This window comes from Notamacropus eugenii, chromosome 4 (genome assembly GCF_028372415.1).
Source record: "Notamacropus eugenii isolate mMacEug1 chromosome 4, mMacEug1.pri_v2, whole genome shotgun sequence".
Classification (NCBI taxonomy): Eukaryota; Metazoa; Chordata; class Mammalia; order Diprotodontia; family Macropodidae; genus Notamacropus; species Notamacropus eugenii.
In genome coordinates this window covers 394,034,975-394,054,917 of record NC_092875.1, presented here as the reverse complement: position 1 = coordinate 394,054,917, position 19,943 = coordinate 394,034,975, and the positions used below count along the sequence as shown (strand labels likewise).

The 19,943-nt window shown below is 36.1% G+C and overlaps 1 protein-coding gene across 2 annotated transcripts in view; it reads left to right on the top strand.

Annotated features, from left to right (window-relative positions):
* PIGN (phosphatidylinositol glycan anchor biosynthesis class N) overlaps positions 1-19,943 on the top strand; it is a 189,771-nt gene that overhangs the window by 122,389 nt on the left and 47,439 nt on the right. For both annotated transcript variants that reach the window (XM_072605511.1, XM_072605510.1), the window contains one exon: positions 19,302-19,410. In XM_072605511.1, coding sequence (XP_072461612.1) covers positions 19,302-19,410 — 109 coding nt within the window. The remainder of the gene's footprint in view (positions 1-19,301; positions 19,411-19,943) is intronic.

The window sequence follows — 19,943 nt, the reverse complement described above, 5'->3', positions numbered from 1 at the left end:
TGAAAAATGCTATCTACATGCAGAGAGAGAGAACTGATGGAGTTTGAATATAGGTTGAAGCATACTATCCTTCATTTTGTGTGTGTGTGTGTGTGTGTGTGTGTGTGTGTGTATATTAGGCTTTTTTTTGTCTGTATCTTTCACTACATGAAAAATTAATATAGAAATATGTTTTGCATGACTGCACATGTATAACCTATATCCAGCTGCTTACTGTCTCAGAGAGGGGGACATGCATAATCTATATCAGGAAGAGGGAAGGAGTGAATTTGGAACGCAAAATTTTGAAAAGGAATGTTAAAAATTCTTTATATGTAATTGGGAAAAATATTATTTAAAAAAACACTCAATATGCCAAGAAAAGTAGTAGGACTACCCAAAACATTTCCTCCAGTAGTGTACAGAATCTAGCCCTAATGTGTCACAAGTCTGGAAGTGGACTGGAAAAATAAGCAAAGACAAAACCCGATCCCCTTGGTGATGTTCAAGGCACAGGAGAGAATGACACCAGAACATGTACAAGCAAAGCCCCAAAGGCTACAGGAAGAGTGGAAGCAAGAGGTTTGTATTTTTTTTAAGAGTTAAAAAATGTTTTTATAAATAAATTGAGAGCGTTGGAGGAAAAAAATTAGAAGACCAATAAAAACTATGGAAGAAAGAATTGGAAATGGAATTAACAGCTTGTCACATGGAGATGTACAAAAACTTGCCCAGGCAACAAACCACTTGAAAATTAGAATGGACCAAATAGAATCTACTGACTACTTTTGACAGCAAGAAATATTAAAACAAAGTCAAGACTGAAAAAATGTGTAGGATATCTTATAGCAAAAACAACCAACCTGGAAAACAGATTGAGGAGAGAGAAATTAAAAATCACTTGCCTACCTGAAAGCCATGATTTAAAAAAAATGTTCCAGATATTGTATTTCAAGAAATAATAGTACTGCCCAAATGTCTTTGAACCAGAGGGTAATGTTGAAGTAGAAAGAATCTATTTGTCACCTTCTGAAAAGAAGTACCAGAGTGAAAAATCCCAGGAATATTGTCATCAAAATCTAGTTTCCAAGTGAGATTTAAAAAAAAAAATACTGTAAGATGCCAGAAAGAATTCAAGTACTGAGGAGCCAGTCAGTATCACATACTATTTAGCAACCACCAGTATAAAAGAACAGAGAGATGGAAATATGTTATTCCAGAAAGTAAAAAATCTATGTTTGCAACCAATAATAACTTACCCAGAATACTGAGTATAATCCTCTTGAGGGGGGCATGCAGGGGCAAAAGGGGAGGAATGGAGTGTCAGTGAAAGAGAATATTCAAGCATTCCTTATGAAAAGACCAGAACTGGATAGAAATTTTGAAGTGCAAACACAATAGTCAAAGGGAATATAAAAAGGGAAACATGAGTGGATTCTTAGAAACTAAACAAGGATAAACTGCTTACATGGAAAAGGGGGAGATGATACATGTGTCCGCTCAGAACACTTTCATTATCCATAGTAGTCACAAAGGGAATCAGAGGCAGTCTAACTAGACAAAGAGTTTGGGAGTGGTTCTGTTATGTCATAGCATAAATCATAAATTAAAATGTAAAGAAAAATAAAGAAGAATATAAACAAGGAGAGAGGAGAGGAAAGATGGTGAAAATCATCTCATATAACTGAGTAGTGCACTGAGTATTGTAAACAAACAAGAGGAAGGGTTGGGGACAAATGGGTGACACTTGAACCTCACTCTCATCTGAACTGGTCAAAAGAGGGAAAAATACACAAAAACACACACACAGAGCTGGGTACAAAAATACATTTTATACAAAAAGGGAAAGAAGAGAGAGGGTAGATTAAGAGAGAAAGTAGTCCGAAGCAAAACAGACTCTAAGGATGTACAAAAATATTTACAGCAGTTCTTTTTGTGGTGGCAAAGAATTGGAAACTGAGAAAGGAGGTGCCCACTATTTGGTAAATTACTGAGCAAGTATTGGTATATAAATGTGATAGAATATTATTTTTCTGTTAAGAAATGATGAAGATGTTTCAGTGAACGCTGGGCCTAGAGGCAGGAAGACTTGAGTTCAGATTTGCCCTCAGATACTTACCAGCTGTGTGACTTTGGCTGAGACACTTAACCTGCCTGCCCCAGTTTCCTAACCTATAAAATGGGAGTGAGAATAATTTTTACTTCATAGGGTTGTTGTGAAGCTGTTAAGTGCTCGTCTAGTAGGTGTTTAGTAAATACTTATTCCGCTTCATCTCCCGCCTGCTTCTGATAGAAAGCCAGAGAATTCAGAGATAAGATTGAGACTTTATTTTTGGCCAGTGAGGAAAATTGTTTTACTTGACTATTCATGTTTGTAATATTTTTTTGTTTTCTTTATTTCTCAATTGAGGGGAGGGAGGAAACAAAAAGGTAGGAGGGAGCAAAGACAGGTTTTTGCTGACTGAAAAAAATTTAATTTAAAAAATACACTCCAGAATTTTTGCCAAGAATCAGAGCTAAGCACGTTAATCTGTATTCTACTTTAGTCGCTTTAAAAAAATTATTATCTGCCCCTTTCCAATCCCGTGATATAACATGTCTACTGTTCTCTGTGATCTTTCGGAGACCACTGAAAGATGCTCACTCCTCAATCACATCCAGTAGTTCTTTCAGGTGAACGTTCTTCACCAGCGCCTGGTGATCTGAACTCATCGAGGTACATCTGCTTTCTTCTTTTGATTTATCTTGGGCTTCAACTCCCATTTAACCGTTGTTGATATGATCTTTCTAGTCAAAAACATCTTCTTTATCAGAGAAAACAGTAGCAAAATAAGGGTTTAGCAGTTTTTCCTTCACTCCATCAATCACCAAGCATTTATTAGGCACCTACAGTGTGAGGACAGGGATTGTGTTTTGACTCGTCTTGTATCTCCAGCATTTAGCACAGTTCCTGGCACATAGTTAGTGTTTAATAAATGCTTATTGACTGAATGACTAACAACCACTTTGCTAGCTGTTGCCCCCTGTAGATTCAAAAGTGGTGTTATCACAATCTTCCTTCGTCAGTCACAGTTCTTACCACATTCTTGAGAATCTAGGATGAATGCAAACCCTTCAGCTTGATATGAAGGCCCTTCACCAACTGACTCTGACTTTTAGACACTGCATTTCAGCAAACTGGCCCACTTTCTGTTCCCTAAACATGAAGGCATCTTGTCTCCTGCCTTCATGCTTCTGCACAGCTGTCTCTAGTGACTAGAGTGTAATCCCTTCTCACTCCATTTCTTAGAGTCCACTGATTCCCCTATTCCCACAGTTGTCAGTGCTTTCTCCCACATGAAATTATCTCATATTTGTTTATCTGTTTATATATCTTCCAGTACAATGTAAGCTCCAGGAAAGTGAGCACTATTTGTTTTCTCCTTATCGTTCCTGGTCTTTTGCACACAGGAGGCAATATAATAGTAAAATAATTGTTATTATAAATGTTTTCTTATTGAATTGTATTATTTCATCCACCCTTGACTGTGGTCCTTCTGTGATTTTCCTTTCATCCCTAATAGAGCTAAAGAAAACAGCATTGTTGTCTTTTTCATTCATTACCACCCTTGACTTCTTTTGAGCTTTAATGGTTTACAGCAATAAAGTCCAACCCAAATAGAAACAGGGTCCACTACATGTATAAAGGATCCTTGCAGCTGCATATTGACTTAGTTTTAAAATGTAACATTAACTAGGTTTTATTGTATTTTTATTTACCTTATTAAATGCTTTCTTATTAGATTTTAATCTGTTGAATATTTTACAGGACCCTGACCCTCTTTTATTTTTATTCAGTTACCAACTTCTAGCATCCATCTTCTGTGCCTGTCTTTAGGAATATAAATTGGTGCATCCACATTAGTTTTTTTTAAACAGACAACTCTCCCTTTTCATACTCATTGAATGTGTTTGAATTTGTATTGTTAGAATTTCACAGTCTTGAGTGTTTCGTATCACTCTTGGGCTGAATTGTTTTTTATGTATCCTACCTCATGTTTTTCTAAACTTTTTCAAATCTGTTCTCTCAAAATCTAGTATACATGTTAAATGATGCCTTGTTTCCCTCTTTCTCTAGAGTAGTTTCCAAGAGAGAATGGTCAGTTTCTCCTTAGATTCTGTCATACCTAATTTCAGAAACAAATTCCTTCATGTTGGTCAAAATTAGGTCCAGAAGAAGAGTTCCTCTTATCATCGCCTCCTCTTTTAACAGAATGAAACTATCATTAAAGTGAGTCAATAATGAATCAGCTGCTTTTCATTAGGCAGAGAATGCTAAGAAGTGTTGGGACACACAAAATTCTCCATCACTATCATATCTTATGCTATATATCATGCTTTTGTGACCTGTTTGTGAGATGTTATATCTCTATATGCAAAGGAAGCCTCAGGATTCAGGAAATATTCATTTATAGTTGTGCATATTTCTTTTCCCCAAGAAGTATAGTTATACTTGCTGCTGTTTCTTATGATAGTTTTACTCTTGGTATAGTAGGACTTCATGTCATAATTTTCCACTCTCTGTCTTATGCTATGGGTTTTAGTCAGTCAGTCAATATACATTTATTCTTCCCTTACATTTCCTTTTATCCCCATCTCTATCCATACGATCCTTTTTCCAGCCTCCATGGGGTAAGTGGCGTGGGGCGGCCTGAGAACAGGCAAGATGAAGTGAATGCTGACCAGACAGAGCCCAGGGTCAGCCTGTTTGACAGATGAGGAAACTAAGGCAAACAGGGTAGGGTTGCACACCTTCTAAGCTTCTGAGGCCGGATTTGAACTTAGGAGGATGAGTCTTCCTGACTCCAGGCCTAGCACTCCATTGACTGTGGCATATAGCTGACTACCATGCATCAACTTACATGTGTGTGAAGGCAAACTTGCAAATCTATAATCGTCATAAAATGTTGAAAACCATTGTAGACTATAGGATGATAGGTTTAGAGCTAGCTGGCCATCAGTCTAATCCATTTTTCAGATGAGGAAATTGTAGACAGTTTAAATGACTTGCCTAATCAAGTGTCTGAAGAAGAGTTTGAGCTCAGGTCCTACTGATCCCGAGTTGACTGTCCTACCTACTATGCCTCATGCTGCCTATCTGAGTTTACAGAATTAGGATATAGAAAGAGCTATAGAGTTCTTAGGACTAAGATTCCTTTTACCATTGCACATAGCTCCTTTTTTATGTGTGCATATGGACACCTACATGTTTATTTCTACATGGAGTGGAAGCCCTCGGGAGTCAGGAAATTTTAATTTGCAGTGTGGAATGTTTGTAGTGCAGCATGTTCTCCCCCAAGCTGTGAGATGACACTTTGATACTGTCTGTAGTTACACTTTTATATTCAGTGTAATACTTAATGCTGCATAATTTCATTGTCTCTTTTATCTTGTGCTAAAAAGTATGGGTTTTGTTTCCCACTCTTTTCTCTTACCACCCTCCCAACCTCCCCCGCCACTCTGTTCTTGCTGTCTCCCTGCTTCAATGGTTCTGGACCTGCCACCCGGGGTTACCAGCTATTCATTTACTTCTTCCAAACCTGGCTCTTCCTGCCTTCACTAAACACCTGTCTCCCCTTTCAGTGCCCACCGCAAGTAGAAAGAATTGAAGACAGAATAAATCTTACCTTTGCTACCATAGCAACAACTGCCAGCTGCTTTTTTTTCTTTTTTTGCATTAGCGACTGAAGTTTCTTGCTGGTATGAAAATTGTTTTGCATAAATAGCTATGAATTAGGTTACAAAGTGTGAAAGAAGAATATCCGTAATGTGAAGAAGGAATGTATGCCAAGGTATTTTGTGGTTGGCTCCCCCCAAAGCCTGCATTCATTTTGATCCTGGGAATTGATAAGGATAGGAAATGGACCTAGAATTTCATTGTTATAAGGAACTCCCCAGATTAAAAAACTCCCTGTACTAATAAAAGTTGGCACCTTCTCTTCAACTTAAAGAGTTTTAGAGGATTACCTAGGACGTTGAAAAGTTGAATAATGTTCCCAGGATTAGAGTCGGGATGCCTAAGACATAGGTGGGACCCAAGTGTTCATGATTTGGAGGCTAATTCCCCAAGAGCTGATATTATGCTAATATGACACTAGAGAGTAGGCTTGATGTCTTAGTGGAATGCTTCCTTTTTCATTTCTAGTTACCTCCTACTCTATAGAGAAGCCAAAGAAGCAGTTCATTGATAGAGATTTATGGATTTAGGGAGTCTTTTTATACATTAAATAAAGGTATATTAAGTAAAACAGTATGGATACTTCAGTTTCTTTATAATAATTTAAATTAATCTTATAAGCAAATATATTGGCACAATTCATCTGTTAGTTATCTAGAATCAGACAGGGTTTTGTCTTTGTCCTTATTATCATTACTGCCTTCCTTAAGACAAAAATAACCTCTTCTCTAACAGTGTTAACAACTAGGCATGATTTGTTAAAAGTTAGCATTTTCTCCATAGCTTGAGTTTTAGAGACTCTACTCAAAAAACCCAAACAACATGAGAGCCGTGGATGGAAGTAAGAGAGAGGCAGATTTCAGTGAAAAGAGTTCAGTCAGTCCAAATGTTGAATGTCTTGCATTGGGACATAGTTAGTAACTTCCTGTTCCTGAAAGAAAATCAAGCACTATGTGAGTTCTCAGAAGTATAAGCAATTTAGAGGATTAAGGAAGGTTTCTGGAAAGACATTACTGGCTGTGTGACCCTGGGCAAGTCACTTCATCTGTTTTGCTTCAGTTTTCTCAATTATAAAATGGGAATAATGATAGTATCTCTCTGCCAGGGTTGTTGAGAGGATCAAATAAAATAATAATTGTATAACAGCACAGTGCTTGGCACTTAGTGGGTACTATATAAAAATTTGCTATTATTATTGCTTGATGATAATGTAGCCTCTGAGGTAGGTTTTAAAGGATGAGTTGAACTATTCAGTAAGTAAAAAATTGGGGGAAGGACTTACATGAGTGGCATAGGGAACATTGTTAGCAAGGGCTCTGTCACTAGGTGTGTTTTGGGTATAGAGAATATTCAAATTTAATTTGATTGTCTGCAAGGAAGATCAGGGAGTTTCATATAGTAATGGACATAAGAATCATAGATTTTGAGCTAGAAGGGGCCTTCTAAGTCCTCAAATCCATTTCCTCTCATTTTATAGACTTCCTTTGTGAATAAGATAGAAAAAGTGTGTTCTAGGTGACTGTACAACTAGATGCCTGAGGAACTGACTGAATGGCTGGACCAAAAGATTAGTCAACAATGTGTTGTTGTCAGTTTGGAAGGAGGTCTCTAGTAGAATGATGCAGGGGTCTGTGCTTAACTTTGTGATGTTTAACTTTTTTTTAAATTAATGACTTGCATAAAGAACATGAACTTGTATGTATAACATATGTATAACGTGTATGTATAAATGAACTTGTATAAAGATGGCATGTTTGTAAAATGTGCAGATGAAATAAAGGTGGGAGAGATCAGCAACATGGTTTTGGGGACCAAGTCTAACAAGATGAAATTTAATAGTGATAAATGTACAATCTTACAGTTGAATTTTTTTTAATTAACTCTGCCAAGTTTAAAATGGAGGGAGCATGACTAGATAGCAGTGCATCTGAAAGAGAGCTGAGGGTGTTAGTTGAATTAGAACTCACTATATTCTCAAGTGTGATTCAGCTACAGGATGCAGGGGATAGAGGGCTAGACCTAGAGACAGGAAATTCTGAGTTCAGATCTGACCTTGGGCAAGTCACTTCATCTCTGTTTGCCTCAGTTTCCTCAACTGTAAAAAGGGGATAATAATAGCATCTACCTCACAGGATTGTTGTGAGGATCAAATGAGACAATATTTGTAAAAAAGCAATTAGCACAGCGACTAAGACCTGTTGGTGGGTGCTGTATAAATACTTATTCGCTTAGCGAGCATGGTTTTAGGCTGTTTGAGAAGACTATTACTCAGACTAATTCTTCCTGCTGTACTCCATACTGATCATGCAACCAATCTAGAGTGTTATCTTTACTTCTAGGTACAAAGTTTTAGGATGTATGTTGATACACTGAAGCTTGTCTGGAGGAAAGAGGCCGAGATAAGGCAGGTCATGTCCTAAGGTGATGCTGTTTAAGTATTAAGTTAAAGGACCTGGGGATGCCTTGCCTGGCAGAGAGAAGATTGATAACTGTCTTCTGTTATTTGAGAAGTAGAAGCTTACTTTGCTTGTTCCCAGAAGACGGAATTCAAAGCAATGCAGAAAACATTTCACTTCAGTATAAAGAAAAACTTCTTAAAATCAAAAACTATCCCAAAGTGAAATAGCTTTTCTCAAAGCCTATTGTGTTCTCCTTCACAAAAGGAAGATTTGAGCACATGTTGGCTTGAATGTTGCAGATGAGGTTTTCAGTCATATTTGACTTCAGCTAGGTGGCCTGACTCTGAAGTTCTCTCTGACTCTGAGATTCTGTGATTCTCTTGCGTTCTGGGTGCATCTCTGGGGCTTTTAGGGCCATACATACATACACACAGAAGAGACAGCTCCATTTAATACACTACCTGGTCCTATAAAAGATGAATGAGGAAGGAGGTTTGGAAATAATGGAGGCAAAGTTGGGAGCTTAAAGTTGTCATAGCTTATTTTTTAACTCTTTTTTTAACCTGGGAGAGAGGATCCAGTAAATTGAACAGTAGGGAAAAGGTCTATGAGGATGAGGCAAGCCTTCTGGAGCAAAGATCTAGAAGACTTGGCACATGCAGACTTACCGCTGTTCAGTTGTTTAGTCATGTCTGATTTAGTGACCCTGTATGAGATTTTCTTGGCAAACATACTAGAGTGGTTTCCCATTGCCTCTTCCAGTGGATTAAGGCAAACAGAGGTTAAATGACTTGCCCAGGGTTATAGCTTCTGAGTGTCTGAGGCTGGATTTGAATTTAGGTCTTCCTGACCAGGCCCAGTGCAATATCCACAGAGCCATCTAGCTGCCTCTCACATGCAGCCCAGCCAAGTATAAATAGTTAATAACTTTCACGAAGATTTATTAGTTTTTTTCCATGATAAAGGGAGCATGATATGTCATTAAAGTCACATCTCCCTCTAACTATCTGAAGCATTCTGTTCAGAATTATGTTCCAATAGACTCTAAGCTCCTTTAGGGCAGGGACTATTTTTCATTTTATGTTTTTATCTCTGGTGGCTAGCACACTTTATATACTTAATAAATGTTTATTGTGCTGGAATAGACATATCTATTAAGTCAAAGAAGATTTGTGATCTTCAGTGCAGCCAGCCTTTTGTTGGAGTTTTGACAAAATCACAGATCTCAGGGCATTTGTATATTTACTGTGGGTGCTCCATTCTAGGCACTACATGAAATACAAAGATTAAATATGACTTACACTCTAACTTCATGTAGTTCAAAATCTAACAAGAAGCCGTGATAGGTGTAAGAACAAGCAGGTACAAAATGTGTAAGAAGTGCGAAAGAGAGGTGCACACCAAGGACGTGGAACCATGTCCCTTTCTTCTGTGTCCAGTTGTTGTTCATTGGAGGGTTGGGGTTATTTCAGTGGGCTTTTGAGGGGCACAAGCGGAGAGAGGTTGGTTTTCTTTTTTTTTTTTTTTTTTAACGGAATCTCAGATTTGGAAGGGACTTCAGAGGCCTCCTAGTCCAGCCTTTATCTGAAAAATCTCCTGTACAATGTATTCAGTATATATGACCTTCCAGGCTTAGGTTGAAGATGTCCAAGGAAAAGGACTCTAGTACCTTCTAAAGCAGCTCACTATACTTTTAGATAACTCTACTTGTTAAGAAGTTTTTGTTTTTTTTATCAAACTGAAATTTGCTTCTTTGCAACCCACTGTCCTTAGAGCTGCCCTCTGTGGCCATCTAAGCCCTTTTCCACATGAGAGCTCTTCAGATACTTGGAAAGAGATGCCATGCTGTCCTCTCTCCCCAGACAGCACCCCTCTTCCCCCTCAACCCCCAGCCTACTAGTCTTCTTTTCTCCAACATAGACATCCCTAATTCCTTTAACCAAATGATACTATGTCAGAGAGTATTGAACTGCTCTTTGCCATTCTAGTCACCCTTCTCTGGATGTTCTTTCTTCTCAGTGTCCTTCCTAAAACATAGTGGCTTGACCTGAATATAATTCCATGTTTCTCATCTGGTCAGAGTACAGTGGGACTGTTCTATCCCTAATCCTGGGCATTGCCTCTCATAATGTTTTATAAGATCACATTTTATTGTTTTGGAGGCTGTATCACTGAATTGAATAATACTGAGTTTTTAGGTCTCTAAAATACCCTCATCATTTTCAGATAAATTGCTATCCAGATGTAGAAACATCTCTGGTATAAGAGAAGGTAGTAAGGAAATATAATTCCTCTCAGTATTATAAATTGCTTTTAAAAAGCAAATGTATTTTTTTAAATAAGGTAAAGCTTTATATGTCATCTTAATCACTATGAAATATTTCTCCAAGTATTCATTGGAAATGGTTTTAGGTGTAATTTAGTCACCTTGAGATAATCACCAAAATTTTTTCTTTCGCTCTAAATATTCTTTAAACTCTCTTATAAAAGTGTCATTCATTTTGTTAGCCATTTTATACTGTTTGTCTGTCATTGTCAGATTTCTTGAAAACTGCTTTTAACTTAAGGATGCACAAGTGAATAAAAAAAGCATTTATTAAGTGTTTGCTATGTGCTAATCACTGGGGACACAAATAGACAAGCCACATAATCCATGCTCCAAGGAGTTTACATTTTAATTATGGGAAACCACACATTCCATATAGGAAGGTGAAAATGGAAATGCAAAGTTCTGGGAGACCTTATACCAGCAGGGCATATGGAAAAGTCCAGAAGTCTTTAGGGTAGTTGAGCAGAGTAGGTTTTCTTAAGGATTTGGAAAGTATTGTAGCAGTGTTGATGGTAAGACCCAGTGGATCTTGAGGAGTAATGACAAGATAAATTGTAAAACCTAGTGTTCCACCATTTTCCCAGAATGTTTGTAGTTGGCTAGTCCCTGCTCATCCAAATAGTGGAGTGGCCATATCAATAGCCCATGACTGTTGAAAAGGTGATAATGGATCCAAGGTTTGGAATGGAGGGGCTTCATAGAACTATTGCCTATGAGAGTGTAGATCAGGTCAGCTTCCAGCTAGGAGGGTGTGTTCAACATCTGGTAAGGACTGGGAGGTAGGTGATAAAATAGGATAAGGGAAGATTGTAGCAATTCATGATGCCTGCTCTTTCTGGTCATCCGTTGGGATATCAGTAGTGAGCCAGTGGGGTGGGCTAGGGGGAGAATTCAGCTCTATATGACATATATTACATTATAAAGGTCCTTTGATATTTCAGGATTGGCAAAATTGGCTAAATTTTTAAAGTGAAGTGGAAATTAAATAATTTTGACTTTCATGAAATACGTTTGTTTTATTTGTAACTTTGTTATTATCTTTCGTTTAGTATTAAAGTATAATGTTATGAAGCCTATGGTCTTTTTTGAAGGTGTATTAAATGAGCTAACGTAAACATAATTGAAGGATTTTTAGAATTAAGAAGCCAGTGTTAACTATTGTTGTCTTTGTCTTCCTTTCTGCTCTTTAAAAATTAAAAAAAAACTACCATAGATCATTATTATCAGTACATAAATGAGCTAAGTATGATTTTTACTCAAATAAAATTCTTATTGTAGTATTTATCTTTAGTAAAGGTTTGAGTCAAATATAATGAAGCAGTTTTTTAATCCAGTTCATCTGGACTTTGAGCTTTTTTTTACCCCCAAGGTAAATCATTTGTGGCTTAGTTAGCTTTTCCTTTCCATATCAGATCATTTAGGTAATCCATTTCCTGTTTTGTTAAGTTTGAATTTTTTGTTGTTGTTGTTGATTGCATCCATTTCCTATAAGTTTTTCAGTTACTTTGGCATATCATTGGGAGTATTGGTTTCTTCATTTCTTCACACTTGTTACATATTCCTTTCTTTATTTGTTAATTTGGTTTTCTCCTTTTGGATGACATTCAGTACTTAAAATAATTAACCCTTTGTTTTACTTTTAGTTCACTTTTTAAAATTGTGGTTCTGGCCAACTCATCTTATTTTCCAAAATCTCTTGTTCTTGTTTGCAAAATGTTAATTTGTTGTTTTCCTCTGGTTTAAAAAAAAACTTTTTTTTTTAAAATCCAAAGCTTAGTTCACAGGTCTTCTTTTTTTCTGTACAGTTCAACAATCTCAGTCAGTAAACATTCATTAAAGCCTATCACATACAAGGCAGTGTGCTAAATAATATGTATACTAAGGCAAAAACAAAAAAAACTCTGCCCTTATGTGTGCTGTTGGGCAATAAAATGTACAGATAGATAAGTAAAAATAAAATGCATATAAACTAATTCAATGAGAGCCATTCATAATAGGAATATCAGGGAGATGCTGAATTGTTAACCTGAATTGTGCTTTGAAGGAAGGCATGCATTCAAAGAGGAGGTGGTGAGGAAGGGGAGGACATTTCTGTCATGGGTGAGGACACAGAGATGGGAGCTAGAATGTTGTATATGAAGAACAGGTATCAGATCACTTTGATTAGAAAGGAGAGCATAGAAAGAGTTCCTATTGAAATGAGTAGTAATTGCTGCTGGTATAAGAATTAAGTAAGGTCAGAGTTTTTTGTTTATTTGTTTCTTTATTTGTTTTTTGGTAACCCATGTCCTAGCAACTGAAGCTCCAGGCTTGATTGGACCTGATTCTCTTTTGGAGTTGACCCTACAATATCACATTCATTTGTTAGTATAAGTGTTCAAGGATATAAATTTTCTACCAAAGACTATTGTAACTGTATCTCAAAAATTTTGCTGTTATATAATTATTTACATTCTCTTTTTTATTATTTTTTATAATTTGGTCTTTGACTCATTCATTCATCAGGATACCTTTTTATCATTTATTTATATGCACATCTTTCATTCACATTTCCTTTATTGGTTACATTATTTTTGTGTTCTTGTCCTTAATGCATATGTCTAAGATTGCTGCTTTTTCACATATATTTGAGTTCTTTTTGTTCTGACACATAAGTTTTGCATAAATCTTGTAGGTCTGAAAAATACATATATTCTCTAAAATTCACACTCTAAAGTCTCATTAAGCCAATGCAATTCAGTTCTTCCAACATTTTGTTCAAATCTGTAACTTCTTTTGTGTTTCTTTCTGTTGAATTTTTCTGGTTGTGACAGGAACGTAACATTTGCCCAGAATTTGTTTCTTCCTCTCTAAATCTTTTTTCCCTTTAGTTAGTCTTTCTTTAAAGACCTTTGTTGCTGTGCTATTTGATACTAATATCCAAAATTATTGTTAATTTTTCATATTGCCTTTAATTATAATGTACTTTTTCTACTTAGCTCCCTTATTCATGTTATTTGTTTTTATCTAAAACATACCTAAAACATAGGGACTCATATAGATTCTAAGTGAGGAGGTGAAATAAAAATCAATACTAGTTGAATTGAAAAAAGCAAGTTACAATCATGATTTCTTAGATATGTTTCTTATAAGAAACAAATAATTTGATTTTGTTTTCTAACCTACTTTTGAAATGGATCTCAATTAGTGGGTTCAGCCCATTAACATTTAGTGTTCTATTTGTTAAGATTTTCAGCCCTTCATTATATCTTGTTATATTATTTTTTCTTCCTTATTGTCAGCTCAGGGTCTGTTACACTACCTGTTTTGTTTTTTTTTAACAACCCAGTCTCACTTCCTTCACTCATCTCTAATCATTGTCATACTCTCTCTCCACCTCCACTACTACCACTACACAAAAAGAACTAAAGCTTATCTTTGTAACAATCTAATCTTAAGAACTGATAACTCCCCCCAAAATTGAACACAAGCTTACCAAAGGCAGATCCTAGATTCTACATTTACTTATATAGTTGTTTTAAACCATGGTTTCAGATAAGAGTATGATTTAATAATCACCTTCTCTCTTTTATTCCATATCTTATTATTATTAACTGTCAGCTGTGGTGCCCAATTTTAATAACCATTTTCCTTTCCTTACATTTTGTCCTCTGAATTATCTGGGGTGAGGGGTATGCTAAGGGAACAAACATTTATTAAACACATACTATGTGCCAGGTACTATATTAAGCACTCTATAAATATTATCTCATTTGTTCCTTACAATAATTCTTGGGGTTAGATGCTGTCACCCCCATTTCACAGTTGAAGAAACTGAGGCAGATGTAGGTTAGATGATTTGGCTAGGGTCACAGTTAATAAGTGTCTGAAGTTGCATTTGAACTCAGGTCTTCCTGACTTCCAACACTCTATCCACCTATGCTTCTAGTTCTTTCTCTGTTATTTTCAAAGAATATTCTCAAATTCCTAAACTTTGTGTTTTTAGTGACCCTTATACTTGATATGTCTTAGAAACTAGAGTAAATTTCATCACCCATTATCACATATAAACACCGAGTGATCTGTAATTCATTACTAGTCTTCAATTCTAGATTACTTGTTAAACTTCCACTCTGGCAGATTTGCATGTTGTTGACTATTTAGTTCTGTATTTCTCTTCAGGAAAGAATTAAATTGTATGACATCACTGAAGAATTGCATTTTCCCATGATGGCATATATTCAGTTCTTTAGGGCAATTGATTTACCAACTTAGGTGATTTCTCTTGTGCTTGAGTAGATTGTATACTGATCTCCTCTGTTGTTTCCTGTAATCAGTGAGTAGTTTTGCACAATTAAAATTTCTACTTGACAATAGGAATTGCTTCCACTTTTCTGTTTGCAAGAATATATCTGATGTTGAACTCTGAACTTGGCAATTATATTTCTGGGTGAGGTAAACTTTGAGTTACTCTATATCCTAAGGATTCTATCAATCAATCTATCAATATATCTATGTCAGTTAATATAGTGCCCTCTATTCCCTGTGCTTCTAAATGATTTTCTTATATTCTTTACTGAAAAAAATGGCATCCAAATTCTGTTTCTTCACATTTTTCTGAAACTCCAATAACTTTCTAGTGGTTTCACTGAGCTGTTTCTAAAGCACTATTTCTTTAAGAGACAGAGAATTATATTCTTCTACTTTTGCTACTGGCATCTTTTTTTTCCCTCTTTTTATACCCTGTATCACCAAGGCAATATTCACAGCACTGGTTGTGACTATGACTGTGCTGGCTTAGTTCTGTATTGCAAAGTATAACAGATTCTCCATATAGAAGGCAGAAGAAAGCATTTATTCAGACACCAGAAAGCCAAATCCCAACACCAGAAAGCCAAATCTGTCATAGTAACCAAGAAGTCAATACACATTAGCACTGCAGGGGACAAAGGCATTTCCAAGCCTCCCTTCAGACAAACAAACACTCATGAACCTAGCTGTGCCTGCTTACCTGTGTTCTTCCTGGCTCTGACTGGCCTGACCAACTTCCTACCATCTCTGTTCCACCAGTTCAGCAAGCTCCTCCCACCACTTGTGACTTAGGCCTCCATGTGGTTTAAACAGGTCACATGGGCCTATTAATGAATGGGAAAGATCTTCCCATTTAAATTACCATTACACACCCACAACTAAATCTGGGTTTGATTGTGCAAAGATGAAAGGATTTTGTGAGGCAAAAAGAAGCAATGCCTCCAAAAAAGAAGAAACCGATTGGAGGTGGTAAATATTTTAATTAAATGTATCAAGTGAAAATCTTCCACTTTCTTTAAAAACATTAATATATTCTCTCCCATTGAGTAATGGTCAAAGGATACAAGAAAACACTTTATGGAGAAAGAAATACATACAATTGGGGTTGGAAGGTAGAGCACTAAACTCCACCCAAAGCCTTCCCTTGTAGAAGTCAGAACGTGCTCACTACACTTTCCATCTGCAGCTCTGCTTGGTTTCCACTCCACAAAACAAGATGCCCTAGACCTGGGCACTCCCTCCTGTCTCTGCCCCCCTTCAGCTTCTTTTTCTGTGTTGTTTTGTCTTTTAGATTGTAAGCTTCTAGAGGGCAAGGAATGGCCTCCTAATTTTTATCTAGCACTTAGCACAGTGCCTGGCACAAAGTAGGGTCTTAATAAATATTTACTGAATTGTGTTGTACTACCTGAAAAGTTGTTCAAATTCTGTAAACATCATAGAAATTAAAATCAACTCAGAATTGTTGTATTACTTTACATCCATGACAATAGCAAAAATACAAAGTATTGCTAAAATCTTATTGCACTTTTAAGCTATTATACGTGTATATATTATACATGTATAACACAACATGATTGTGTTATGCATATAATGTATTTCATATGCATATACAATATGTATATATTTAGTAGCTTAGATATATATATATATTTTTATATACAGTTTATGCATTATATATGTACAATAGTTTAAAACTTCCTAAGAACTGCACTAAAACTTTGGGGACACCTTGAACAGATATAAAGTTCAATGTTGCTGAGGCTGTGGAGAAACAGGGTTCCTAATCCTTTGTGGGTATTGTAGACTGGTGCAAATGTTTTGGGAAGCAGTACAACATTACGTTCTGTGAGTCACAAAACTTGTCATATATTTTCCCTGAGAAATTCCATTTCTAGAACTCTGTCTTGGCAACATCATGGGGTGGGAGAAGGGACGGAGAAAATCTCTGCACAAAAAAGATTGATAGTTGCTTTATATATTGTAGTGAGATATTAGAAACAACCTATATGTTCAACAAATGAAAAGTGCCTGAATAAAGCATGGTTTTGTAACGTATTGAAATATTATTTTGCTGAAGATGCTCAATATTAAGCATGTAAGTAAATATGAAAAAATTTGTATGAAACAGTGAAGTTTGAAATCAGCAGAGCCATAATATTTCTCATAGTGATCCTCTTCTCTCTATTCATATAGCAATTCTTTGTTCACCTATATCCAAATTTAGGGCCTTACCTATGCTAGCCTATACTATAACTGTTTCCTAAGTGCTCTCCATACTTCCAGTCTCTTATTTCTCCAATATCTATTCTATAGAGCTTGCCAAGTGGATATTCCTTTTCCCCCAGACAGACATAGCCTATTATTCTTATAAAAAAGGATAATCACAAGTTTGAAAGAGGCAGTGAGGTTTACAAGAAAAAATTAGAATGGAAAAGGACAACAATTGAGAATCATTCATTTTTTTTCCTAGGAAATTGTGTTAGGGTATGATAGTGGTGTGGCCTTCATACTTCTTGGGGCCAAGAAGGATAGCCTAAATCTCTATCTCTGCCCTCCCCTGTTCTCTGCTGATTCAGGTTTGCATTTCCAGCTTCCTAATAAATGTTTGTCCCCGCTGTGGAAGCCTTGCTGTCCTCTCAAACACCATTTGTCTAACACATTTATGTATCATTCCACCTTTTCCCCCAAAACCCCCCCCATAAAACCTACTACACTTTCTGAATTCCTTTGGTTTTATAAACCTTAATAACACTCTTCCATTACCTTTTTCTTCTCTATGTCTTTCTCCTCTATTTTACAGGTATTAAATACCCAGCCATCCAGGCTCAAAACCTTGGCGTCATCTCTGGTTCCTCCCTATACTTAACCTCCCATATCCAATCATTACCTTGATTTATACATTACAATATGTCTTTCTTGCACACAATCCTCTCTTTTTGTCTCTAGGTGGATATTCTTAATCACACATCAGACAATATCACACACACACACACCCCTTCTCCTAAATTCCAGATCCTTCAGTGGTGCTCTCTTGCCTCTAGACTAAATTATGAAATCCTCAGGCTGACCTTATTTAAAGTGTTGGGCTCCATAAACTGGCTCCCAGTGACCTATATGGCTTTATTTCATGTTATTTGTTTATAGTCATATTGACCTGTTAATTATTCCCTGTATGTGACCAACCATATCCCAGCTATATGTTTTTTGTAAAAGTTGTCTACATCTGGAATGCTCTCCTTCTTCAGCACCACTTTTAGAAAACTCCAGCTCTCTCAAAGTCCAGCTTAGGTGCCACTTCCTACATTAATCATTTACTGATTCCCTTCCCCACCCCCCAAGTTACTGGTACCTCTCCATCTTGAAATGCAACTGTACGGTCCCTAGTAGCTGGTCTGTTTGGTTTTTGTCTTTGTACTTGTGGTTTTGTCTTTGTACTTGTGGTGTCTAGCACAGTTCTATGCTTTGGATTCAGTGAAAGGGCTGCACTTGAGGACCTAGAAGCCACAAGTGGCCTTGGGGCCACAGGTTCCCCACCCCTAGCTCTTGTACAATACCCTGCATATAATAGACCTCAAAAAAGGTTGGTTGAATTGAATTAAACCATAGCTCTGTACAATTTAACTATAATCAAAGATGAAGAAATTAAAAAGAAAGAACAAAGGCTCAGAGATGGCATTGGATCAAGCAGTCCTAGAGGAGGTGGACAACAGAATCATTTTGCTAAATTCTGTTTATTTATTTCAGTAAATACTCTGTCTAAGGCAGTATTCTTAGTTGCTGAAAATGCAAAGACAAAAATAAAACAGCCTTTACCCTAAAGAAGCTTTTGTTTTTAATCATACCCATAAAGTTGTCATCTAAACTTTGCAACAAATTACTACCTCCAGAAATTACCTCCTTTCTATATAGACATCTCAGTTGTCTATAACTTCTCTGTAGATGTATAATCAGTTTTTAAACTGTATGTAAAATATAGAATGAATATATTTGTAAATATAGACAGAGAAGAGAAAAATCTAGATTAATGGACCATATATAACCTATATGAACAATGCTACAAAGATGGAACGTTCTTAAGACGTAACCACATTTATATTGTGAGTTGGTTTTCTTAGCTACCTGAATACATGCTGGGTCAAAGTAGTAAAATTCACAGTATTAGAATTACATTTTTAGTAAAAATGGATAGAGAAATACTTATATCATCGAATTTTGTGGAGTACAAGCTATATAGTTACCAAAGAAGATTATGTCTTGGACCTTCCCCAAGTACTGAGCACTAATATTTCATGAGAAAAAATCATTAGAAGCTTTAAAAAATAGTGCTGTATACCTAATTATCATTGTAAGTACTAGTTTTATGTGTATACAGAGAAACATAGACATAAAAAGATACTTAATATCTTTTATATATGAGATTAAAAAATGTTTCCTATCATCCTACCTTGTTCTTGTTGGACTTGAATCGATTTATGAAAAGCACTTATGTAATTATAAAGCAGTAGTTGAAGTAATCTTGATAGAATGTTTATTTTTTTTACTACCCACAAGACTAATTGATCCTTCTGATTTTTTTGTTTGTTTCCAGATGGTGGGTGTACTTATTTCCACATATATTGTGAACAGTACTCACAGCAGTCTTCTTCAGAAACAAGGCCTGCCTCAAGTTAACCAGATTGTTAGCTGGGCAATACTGGGTAAGATGTGTTCCAGCCACATGAGGATGACTTTCAGGGAAATGGAGACATTTATATTCCCTTTGTTTTAGTACTACTTATTTGTCACTATCTTTTATTATAAAGATATTGAAAGAAAAAGAAATTACATAGCATTGAGGAAATTTATATTACCATCAGCTGTAGTTTTCTTGCCAAAAAAAAAAATCAAAACTCTTGTGAGTATGCATATGTTGTTGAGAATTGGTTCTGAAAATATTTGTGATCTGATGATAAGGGATTATATTTAACATCTGTTAAAATCTACAGTGTCATCCCAGAAAAGAGCAGAATTCTGTATAGTTGTCATGATTGATTTTCATCAGAATTTATAATTTCTCAGTCCCTCTTACAAAGAAATAGGACACCAAATTAAGTTAGCTATTTCTTGTTGCTAAAGAAGGAAAATTCTTCGGTCATCTTGCAGTTGATTGCATATTTTATCAAGCCTATTAAGAGATTCAAAATGGATTCCATTTCAGAATGTAGAAATTCATTTGAAAAAGAAAAAAATA